Raw genomic sequence first — 11,182 nt, forward strand, 5'->3', positions numbered from 1 at the left:
ACATGGGCACATGAGGTATCGACAAATATGATATTCATAGAAGGAAGGGGTTGAGTGCATTAATTTTATGTTGCTAACCGTCACCTAGAATGCTTTTCTGCTCGTAACCTTCACCATCGGCTTCTATTGCTGCAAAAAGAGGATAATTTTGGACATACGGTCAACCCATTTTTTAGGGATGTCCCATTCATTATGAATTTGCTCCTAATGTTCCCCCATGACCAAAATTGAGTTGAGAAACAAACCTAAAGAATACAACACAACTAGGTAGAGTTCCTTTGTAACAATGATGAAAAGTTCCCAAGATAGGATCACTCCCAGTCGCGCAGTTAACCATTTCACGTAGGAAACTTCACATGAATTTGTCTAGCCCACAACAAAAGAAGAGATGTGATTAACATCCTTGTGACTCCATAGCACATAACCCATTGCTAGCAAAACATTTTTTAAGGATTTGGTCATTTGATGGCAACTATCTTTTAATCAGTTGCTAATTGAAGACATAAATCTTCAAAGGACTTGTAACTTCCCATATGTCTCCAAGCTAACTGATTGGAGTAACCTGACACAACTACAAGTAATTGACCAAATTGGTAAATAGTCCTCTAGTTAATCTTGTAGATTATGTAGCCCGATCAAGACATGCTAAATGATCCTACAACTAGTATCAGAGTAAGCTCTCCTTGTAAAGGTATTCCCATAGTGCCTTGAAAGGCTGATTCATTGCTTCATCTTTACCTCCTAAGGAGAGTATGGTGCCTAACGAGGGAAGTTTTTATCCCAGAGGCCCTTATTTCGACGGTTCTGATTTTTCTAGTTGGACACATAAGATTTTATCCATATTCTTAGTCATAATTTTCCCATTTGGGAAATTATCGTTGTTGGTATGCAATGTCAATTCATTCAAGGTGGACAAGTTCTGGGTCGTGAAGCAACTCCCAATGAACTGAAGATTATTCAACAAACACTCAAGCAGGTGGCATAATATTCAATTCTTTGTGCCTGAAAGAGTTCAAAAAGATAAGTTGTCTTCAAAGTGCAAAGGATATTGGAGATACGTTGATTGAAATACATGAAGGTACCGTGTCAATGAAGGGATCAAGCTTGGCATTCTTCAAGGTCATCTCAACAAGTTCAAGACAACAGATAGTGAAGAGTCACTGATATGTACTCAAAACTTGTGCTCATCACAAACGAGATCACTAGGTTGAATGGTGAAAAGTTGACCGATAGATTTATAGTCAAGAAGGTCCTAAGAGCTTAATTTCGAATGCAAGTATGACACTGTGTGTAACCTCATCCAAATGATTCTAATTAAAAATATCTCAAGCCTACCAAAGTCATAAGAAGAATTCTTTGTATGTAATGATCTCAAGGACAAAGAAGAGCTTCATTGTTAATTACCAAAGAGTAGTGATTTTCACAAGGCGACTAGTGATGCACAAAAGTCTTCGAGTGTTGATCTGACAATTAACTTAGTGTCATGGTTTGCAACTTCAACAACTTCTACTCCAAGAACAAATTCAAAAGCAAATACTGCAACTACTCAAGATCTAGGAATGAAGAGTCAATAACAAGCAACTAGGAGATAATTTAATATAATTGTTCCAGATATGACTCTGTGCTCTAAGTTGTTCGAAACCCCCGAAAGAAGATAATAATCTTCCGGAAAGAAAGAAGAGAGAAGGATGGCCGAAGAGAGTGAATGCACCAGAGAGATAAGTAAATAGAGAAGAAAGGAAAGTACACATATTTCTAAGAAACTCATTAGTCTCAATTCACATCACAATTCTCATATTCCCTATTGCGAGATATAGACTTCCTTCATATATGATGCCCCGGATGTAGGCTGTGGCTAGCAGCAAAGTGTAGGAGCGGTTTACTTCTGCACTAAGTTTTTCTTTGGTTTCATGGCTATTCATGTAGGAAATGAGGGTTTCATCCCTTTTGTGTATTTGGGTTTTTATGTCTCCTTTCTTTCTTTTCTTTCTTTATTCTGTTCAGTTTCATTGTACTCCCTCCGATCCAAAAAGAGTGTCATGGCTTTAGTTTGAACTAAAACCACAACACTTTTATAGTTTTATTGGATCGGAATGAGTATTTTGTTTCATTTTCCTTACCTTTAATTTTTGCTTCTTCTTAATTTGTTTTTCTATTCCTGATTCTTTCCCCATTTTCTGAAAATTCATGATATTTTGTAAAAAAAAACTGAGTGAACATTTTTATATGCCATGAATATTTCTTATAACTTGCACAAACAAGTTTTTGCAATTTTTGAAGATTTTTTAAAATGCGTTAACATTTTTTTAAAATGGTATGTACATTTATATATCATGAACATTTTTAAAATGGGACGAACATTTTATATATACCATAAACATGTTTTAAAAATCAGGTGAACACATTTTTGTATTTCATGAAGATTTTTTTAAATGTCATGGAGCAAGTTTTTGAACATTTGAATATATTTTGAAAAAAAATCACTACAAGAGAGCAGTGTCTCCAAATACATAGCCGGCTAACAAGGGGAACGCTGAGGGAACTTCCTCACCGTCGGACTGGAGCCGGAACCGATCTGAGTTGTCGTTACAGCTTACAGGCGTGTAAGGCCGGCCATCCAATTTTTTTTTTTTGAAAAACTCCACCCATATATTGATCAAATAACAATAGTCTTACAATCGTTCATTACATAATTAGCCACGCAGGGCGGAACAGAATTACATAGAATACCATCAGACATGGTATCAAAACTAAATTTTACTATCTCATGCGCCGCCTTATTAGCCTGCCTATCAATCTTAACAATCTTGAGATCAACAATAAACTTGGAGGCGCTGATCGCTTCCATTTTTAGATCCACATAAGGAGACCTGTCAACAATTTCTTTCGCTAGGAAAGATGCAGCAAAGGAGCAGTCAGTTTTCAAGATAATTGGTTTATGAAGAGAAATACCAATGTACAGCCCGGCGAGGCACGCACGAAGTTCCGCCTCCTCCGCTCCGGAGCACAATCGGATAAAATCCCAAGAAGACACCAGGACTTCTCCCAGATGATTTCTAGCGACAACCCCAACGCTAGCAAATCTCAGACTCTCCACAAAATTAGCATCAGCATTTATCTTAATATACTCCCGCTCTGGAGGCTTCCAAACAACACGCTCATTTTCTTTTTGGGGACTAAGATTCTCCCCATTCCCCATCACCCCCTTCCCTTTGGTGCTTTGGTCCACTTGCACACGAGCGTTGGAAGTGGAAAAAGTCTTCCAATAATTATCCACGAAGATAACAGACGCATTCACCGATTCTTTCCCTCTTTCAAAAATCAAATCGTTCCTCAGATGCCAAGCTCTCCAGAACATAAATAACACTTGCTCGCGTACCGGAGACCCCAATTGGTCAAGAAGGATGAGAAGCCAGTCTGGCCCCGTAAATCTAAACAACTCCTCCCTCGAAATATTCCACACATCTGGAAGTCTTCTGAGTCATCGGTCCGCTGCTGCCATTAGGTGTATTCTTACAACATAGGTCTGAATTTGAGGCTTGTAATATAATTCATGAATTTATGATCTTGAATATCGAGGCTCACAAATTAGCAAAGCACGCTTTATCTCTTGGGGTTGGTCGCCATATTTGGTTAGGCCAGCCCAACGATCTTGATTTCGTCTCTATAAACATTGTGACGACGTAATAAAGTTTTGCAGTTTGTCTCAAAAAAAATTAAGTATATTCTTCAAAGGGAAACGTTTATCACCGGTCGACTGGTGAAGCTTTCGGCCGGTCACACCGACGCGCTCCGATTCAGCAATGCCTACCCTTCGATCTCGCGAGCGTCACACAACCTTTTTACCACACAGCCTGTTCAGGGCCCACATGACTCCCTTGTCTGTTCACGCGGGTGGCTCTCCTCTCGCTCTCCTGAGCGCCTACCTTATCCTTTTCTCCATTTTTCTTCTACGAGCACACCGAGCAACAATTCCTACCGCTGCCGCCCATTCATGCCCTCGAGGCTGCCTCCACGGGACTGGGATCAGGTGACATGCGCTACGGTGATATGTATGGTGACATGCGCTACGGTGATATGCACGGTGACATGCGGTCCAAATTCAAATTTAAACATTGTGAATTTTTTTGAAAAAAAGCATGTATGTTCATAGCACATATTAAGATAACCCCTAAAAATTTCAGATCAAAATTCGAAACATACATCGAGAAACGAAAAAGAGAAACTCAGATGTGAATAGTCTACAGAGAACCATTCAGAAACTATTCATGACAGATTTCTCTTTTTCGTTTCTTGATGTATGTTTCGAATTTTGATCTGAAATTTTTAGGGATTATCTTAATATGTGCTGTGAACATGCATGATTTTTTTCAAATTTTTTCACAATGTTTAAATTTGAATTTGGACTGTAATGTCACCGTGCATGTCACCGTAGCGCATGTCACTTGATCCCAGTCCGCCTCCGCGAGCTGTCTCAGCAGCCACTGCTGCGAGCCGTCATGAGTTGTCTCAGCCGCAACGCCAGCCCCTACGCCCATCGAAACAAGAGCTGCAACCAGCCGCTGCAGATGCTAGAAATAGTTGCCGCAAGTGTTGGCAACGGCGACGCTCAGCGTTGCTTCTCATCAGGGAAAAACTGCAATCAGCAAGACAGCGAGCACCGGTGTTGCGTTAGACAGTCGCTATTTTTTTGAATACGCAAAGCTTGCATATCATTTCATTGATAATAAAAGAGAAGTAATACAAGAAAGGATACATCATATGACACAAGACGCAAGAGGGCGTGAACATGATGCCCGGAGCAGAAAGACATGGGATGCTCGGCCCAAAACAAGAAAAAACACAGCTAAACCCCCCTAATCCGGCCTCTAGCCAAAGAAGGCGAGGATGCGGGACACAGGAACTCAGACCGCGTCGTGACCTCACGAGAACGTCCGCCCCGCATCCACTGCTCCAGGCTCGATCGGATCAACGTACCCCCACCAATAGCACCGGAAGATCAGGAAGTGGGCAGCAGGACCCGACCTAGTCGGAGCCAGAAGACATGGGAGAAGCACCGTGGAAGTCGTACATAGCGCCCTGAAAAACCACGCCTTGAGCGGCAACCCGAACCAACATGACATCCAGCATCTCCAAAAACAAACACCGGGGACACCGCGAGCCAACAAGATGACGCCTTCAAGAAGGAGGATGACGCAGTGGCACCGTCGCCGTCCGATCCAAGGAATCGGACCTAGGGTTTCCCATGATGCTCGAGGAGGGGCACATAAAGGGGGCCATAGCAACGCCTCCAAGGAGGGAACGACGCTTGCAAGTGTCGCCGCTGCCAGCATCGGCAAGCCAAGCGGCGATTTCGCCCCGGCCCGAATCTGAGCAATCCCATAGCCACCAGATCATGATAAGGAGGCATGGAAACCAAACGTTGGTCGAAGATGACACCACAAGAAGAGGAGCCACGCCCGGTGCAACACGAAGGCACCGGCGTCGCCGGACACGTGAGCCTTGGACATGGCGCGGGGACGAGGCAGGAGGTGATCGGGGTTGGGGTTGGGGAGGCGGCGAAGCATAGGAGGCCAACACGAGGGAAAGCGACGACGCCAACGATGCCGACAAGCCCGAAACTGGAGAGACGCAAATCCGGACCATCGGAGCCGTGACAATCAGGACACCGGCAAACCGAGAGGTTGGAGAACGCAACCTCTAAAGCGCCGAGGACCGGAGAAGCACTGGCAGAGGACACCGGCAAGCCGAGAGAACTGGAGAACACGGTCCAGGGCTGCCATGGCCAGAGCCTCCCTTGGCAGAACGCCCATCGTGGGTCTCAAACACCCGCCTAGCAGCCAGGCCGGCGCGCCGCAAGAGCAGCCGCTGCTGGGGAGCACCACCGGTAACCAAACGAGGATGTAGTCCCGTTGCCATGACCGAAGCTCAGAGAAGACGGCCGCTGCTGCGACGCCACAACAGGAGATGTGGGAGGGCCCGAGGCAGCTGAGGAGGCCCCGGCCTCCAGCTCGGCCAGATCTGGCATGAGCAGGAAGGGACGGAGAGCTTCCTCGGCGCCAAGGACGGGCAGCAGCCGGCTTACTGAAGGGGAGGGAGGCGATGAGGGGAGGGGCGGAACGGCCGGATCCGCGCCGGCGCGAGCAGCCGTCGCCGACGGTGGCCGAATCACGTGGGAGGCCTGGCCGGTGGCAGGAGGCCACCGCGCCGAGGGAAAGGCCTCGCTGCCGCCTTCACAGGCACCTGCGCATGCTTCGCCGGCTGAGCCTTTGGCGGTGGCGCGACGGGGGAAGGTGCGGCGTCTAGGGTTGCCCCCGAGCCGCCAGGGAGGCGTTGCCGCCATTTTTTTTAGTGTGATCGTTTTGCTACAGCCGGTCCGATTTTTTGTTACCATCGTTTTTGTTTTTGGGTACCACCGTCCAGTTTGATTTTTTGCACCCGTCTTTGATTGTTTAGTTGGATGCATATGGGACCACTCCAATGTTTTTTGTTACCGCCGTCTTCGATTTGTGCTACCACCCTGTCTTCGATTTTTTTCTGGATCCATCTGTTTTGCTCGGAACCACTATAAATTTGCAACCACCGCCTTTGTTTTTGCTACCTTTATATTTGATTTTTGCTACCATTATATTTAATTTTTGCTACCACCCCTTCTTTTGATTTTTCCCACTGAATCCATTTTCTTGGTGGAACCAGTGAATTTGTCGCTACCACCTCGTCTGCAAACGGCTACAACGACGACTTTCAATGAAAAAGCTGCAAACCGAAGGCTGATTTTTTGCTGGAACCGGCACTACAATTTACTACGCCGGGCAAACCAGTGAGCACCGGTGTTGCAACCGGCAAGCGACGTGGATGAGCGGCTCCGGCGAGCTGCCAGCGGGAGGCGGTGGTAGGTCATGGAGTCGTGCGCGCGAGCGAAGAGGGGATTGTTTCTCTCTCTGGATCTGATGGTTACATGTGCCTGTATCCAACGTTGTACCGCTCACCGATCCAAATTTTGGCCTGTCGTTCGGCGCCTATGAGTCACCTTCTTCAAACCTCGAAGAACAACAATGCAGACCCACACCCTCCTCTCCGTTAGAGCATCTCTAGCAGACCCTGCATAACGTCGCGACCCGCAAAATAACCGCCAAAATACGGGTCGACGCGAAAAATCCTGCCCGACTAGACACCGCAAACGCGTCCGACCCGTAATTTTTTTTGCGGGGCATGGCAAAAGATCTCCCCCGACTTCTAGATTCACGGGGTGGGAGGCCGACCCGAGCTCGGCCCCTATCCACATTGAGATTTGGCGCGAGGGAAATTTCCGCGCAGCCGTTCTTGCTCCCCCTCCCCTCCGCCACCACCCCCGCCACCGCCCGCTCCAGTGCATCTTCCCCGTCAGTCCTTTGCCGCCATGGATGACTCCCTGCCATCCCCCATCACCGTCGAGGTCGCGCACGCTCAATCCCCTCCGGCGGATCTCGTCGCCGACCATGTTGAGACTTGCTCAAAGAGTGCGAGAAGTGGAAGTTGATTGATAAGAATCCCCACCGAAGAGAGGTTCACTTACAAACATGGATGAAGTTGAGGATGATGATGGCCCAAGAAACTTGAACAAGCCTGATGGCAACAAGAAGACTAAGGAGAAGATGAAGAGAGAGCATGAAGTGTCGAGCTTGCGGGACAAGATTGATGCCATGGTGCAATCAAATGAGTTGATGTTAGCGAAGACGTTGGAGATTAAGAAAGAGTTGGTCGAGAAGAAGGCACGGGAGAAGCAAGAAAAGTGGCAATTGCTTAAGGATGAGGGGCTGCGCAAAACGGCCATTGAGGAGAGAAGGGCACGTGCCGCTGAAAACAAAGCCATGTCCAAATTGTTTGCCGAAGAGAATAAGATCATGACATTGAACCGCAATGACATGGACCTCACCAAAGAATGGCATGATATGGCAAGAAGAGAAATCTTGAAGAGAAGAATGGTTGTGTCGCCCAGTGTGTGTTACAGTGCTGGAGGTGTTTTCTCAATGGGGTTTGGAACCAATGTCGTGGATGCGTTTAGTGCACCAGCCGATGATTTCGGTGCGGGAGTTGGAACAAGCGCCGGAGGTGGACTCGGTGGTTCCGATAACCTCCATGGACTCGATGGCGCGGAGTGAAGATCGACCAAGATGATGCCGAGCGTGGTCGTCACTTTTGCAAGACCCCCTTTTGTGTTTGTCCTAGAAAACTAATCTTTTATTTACGTGTAAACGGTGTTCTATTGTTTGAATTTGAACTCATTTGTCGGAATCGATGTCAAATTCAATAATTGGGCGTCTTCATTTTGCGGGTCGACGCGGAAATGGCCGAGCAGACCCACGTAGCCGACCCATAAAAAAGCATATTCACCGAATATCCTTTTTTACTAGTCCGTTTTACGGGGTCTGAATCTGACTTCGCTCGCGCCGCCCCTTATACGGGTCCGGGTTTTACGGGTCTGCTAGAGTCGCTCTTACCCGTGCGTCCCCCTAGCTTCGATTGCCGCTCCCATGTCCGTCCCCAATCCGCCGGCCACGCTGCGCTGCTCCACGCCCCCGACCTCCGACCCGACCGTGCGCTCCCGGCTCGACCACGTCGTTCATCGCCCGACAATGGCCTGCTGCGTGCGTCTCTGCACCGGATCTCGTAAATAAACCATGCATGAATGCATGCATGCACTGATCTGAACAAGTGGAGTACACGTGCACGCACGCACGCACTCAAACACTGCGAGCGAGGGAACAGGGGCACAGACGCCACAGTTTTTTGGCCAGGCTAGGAACCTGAAAACAATGATAGATTTTCAAAATGGCCTCGGGGGTTTCGATCGGCCACCCCCACGGGGCCCGACCGCCCGCGACACCGCCTCGGCGAGCCGCCCCACCCGCGCAGCCACGTCCGGCGGCAGCGCCACCGCCGCCCGCCGCGCCTTCCTGCTTGGCCCCAGCAGCGGCCCCAGCATCTCCACCACCTCCTCCGCGCCCCACCGTCCCCTGCTCAGCTCCCCGCACCACCGGTCCACCGTCAGCGCCAATGCCACGTCCACGTTCGCCTCGCCGTTGGGACCCGTCATCTCCTCCACGTCGCCGGCGTCCCACCCGCCCCGCGTCAGCGCGGAGCCTGCCTGCTCCAGGATGCGCCGCAGCCACTCCGGCTCCGGCCCCGCGGAGGTGTTCGTGGTCGTGGCGCCCGTCGGGACGACCTCCAGGAAACGGTCCCCGGCCGCGGCGGCGTCGCTCCAGAACTCGATCCAGCGCGGAGCCCTGCCGGTGACCGAGTCCAGGCTCCGGCGCGCCGTGTTCGACGGCGTCGCGGGGGACGGCGTCACCGGCGCGGACAGCTGGCGCCGGAGCGGCGGCGGCTCGGCCTCGGCGGCGAAGGCGCGGAGGAGGAAGTCGGCCACGTTGGCGCCCGCGAACGTCACGCCGGAGTTGGACACGTGGAACACCGGGTTTCCCACGAGGCAGGGCGTCGCCGGCACGTAATGCCGGCCGCAGAGCGGGACGAGGGGAGGCGGAGGCCGCCCCGCGCGTCGGCCGGGGGCGAGGGGCAGCGTCGCGGCGACCGCGGCGGGGACCTCTTGCGCGGCGAAGCGGAGGAGGCGGAGCCCCGCGGAGGAGCGGTAGTGCGGGAAGTCGTCCCCCGAGGGCACGCCCAGCGCCAGGAGCTCGCGGAGGTCGGGCGGGAGCTGGACGCCACCGAGAGCGGCCTCCACGAGGGCAAGCTCGGTTGCGGAGAGGCCCGGGAGGACGGGCACCCCGGCCGCAGCGAGGTGAGCGAGAACCGCCGCGGAGGAGGGCGCCGCTGCGGAGGGAGATGGAGGAGCCGGGGTACTGGGTGCCGAGGCGCGGGTGGAGAGGCGGCGAAGGCCGGCGGCGTGGTAAGGATGGCGCGGGAGGCCGTGCGGGAGCGTCGGCCGGTGGTAAACGTCGACCATTGTTAGGTCGCCGGCGAAGTCGGTGCTGGAGCAGGAAGTGGTGTTTGGAACTTGGATGCGGAAGGCTGTGGCGGCTTTGGTGTGTGTTTGGTAGAAGAAAGATCCTCGAAGAAACAATATAAGTAGTGAGAAAAAACTAGAATCGAACTATACAATGTCAATATATGGACTTTAATTTGCACTTGGTATGAATAAGGAAGTAAATAATGTTGTCGCTAAATGAAAAATAATAATTAGAAAAGAATAATTAGGCAATTATGCCATTCCAATTCCAGAATTTTGCATGCCCGGTTACTTTTTTAAGAAATTACTACGTGCTCCATTAGCAACAAATACAATAGTACAAGACCCACACGTACAAACATACATATAACACGAGAGAGGACAAAAGTCCTAGCCTATGTGCAAAGAAAACTCCCGCAAAAGAAAGAAGAATACAGTCAAGTCCCTAGAAGTTCCTGAACACACGAAGCCAAACACCTGAATCGGCCCACCGCCGCCGCCGCAACGAACGCTGCAGAGAGATGCAGGAAGCCACCATCAAATGAGCTGAGGACGCACCATCACCTAATCGGCTTTCTTGGCATGGTGGCGGTGGCGACCAAGTGTTGGCGGTTGTGTGCCCCGGACCTACCTCTGCTTGGGTTGTGCTGCCTCCGGCATCATCCTGTGGTCTGGGCGCTTGTATCGGAGATGTGTGGCCAGCGTTGTTCAACATGATGGCAGACACGACGATGTGCCCGAGAAGATGTGATCCCGTGCAAGGTTTGTGGCTTGTGGCGGCAGATCCGGCGACTCTCCTTCGACTCCGTCGGACGGAGGAACCGTTTCTGGGGCTGAGGTGCATGGGGATAGACCCTGGTCGACGCTCCACAGCAACAATGGCCCGGTTACATTTTTAGGGAACCATGCTTAGTTACTACTAGAGGGTGATACATGCTTTGCCGCCCGTGTCGTGAGATAAGTTTCCTTTTTGCGGGCTCTTATGGTTAGAGGTGAGCACTTTTACATCGAAAATCGAAGAATTGAACCAAACTGAGTTGATCGATATTCATGTTTTATTCGGTTTATAGTGTTCAGTTTGATATTTCCATCCCTAATTGTTTGTGTTTGGGCATATGGCCTGTTTTCATTTTCATACTACATAAACCAAATTAACCATCCATATACACCGAAATGGACCTCCATTTTCTCCAACTTCCCTACTTTGATTGCACTGGTATGCATGACCTTAGAGCATCT

At 50.0% G+C, this 11,182-nt stretch overlaps 1 protein-coding gene across 1 annotated transcript; it reads right to left on the reverse strand.

The window, feature by feature from the left end:
• Window positions 1-8,595: 8,595 nt before the first annotated feature.
• Window positions 8,596-10,109, reverse strand: LOC125538688. Its single transcript, XM_048701960.1, has one exon. The coding sequence runs from the start codon at window positions 9,938-9,940 to the stop codon at window positions 8,807-8,809; it is 1,134 nt and encodes a 377-aa protein (XP_048557917.1). The 5' UTR covers window positions 9,941-10,109; the 3' UTR covers window positions 8,596-8,806.
• Between the last annotated feature and the right edge of the window lie 1,073 nt (window positions 10,110-11,182).

The sequence above is a fragment of the Triticum urartu genome, chromosome 1, assembly GCF_003073215.2.
Source record: "Triticum urartu cultivar G1812 chromosome 1, Tu2.1, whole genome shotgun sequence".
In the NCBI taxonomy this organism is placed as follows: domain Eukaryota; kingdom Viridiplantae; phylum Streptophyta; class Magnoliopsida; order Poales; family Poaceae; genus Triticum; species Triticum urartu.

What these genes read in the sequence shown, in the direction of transcription:
- LOC125538688 (XM_048701960.1), bottom strand. Translation starts at nt 9,940, where the DNA reads ATGGTCGACGTTTACCACCGGCCGACGCTCCCGCACGGCCTCCCGCGC.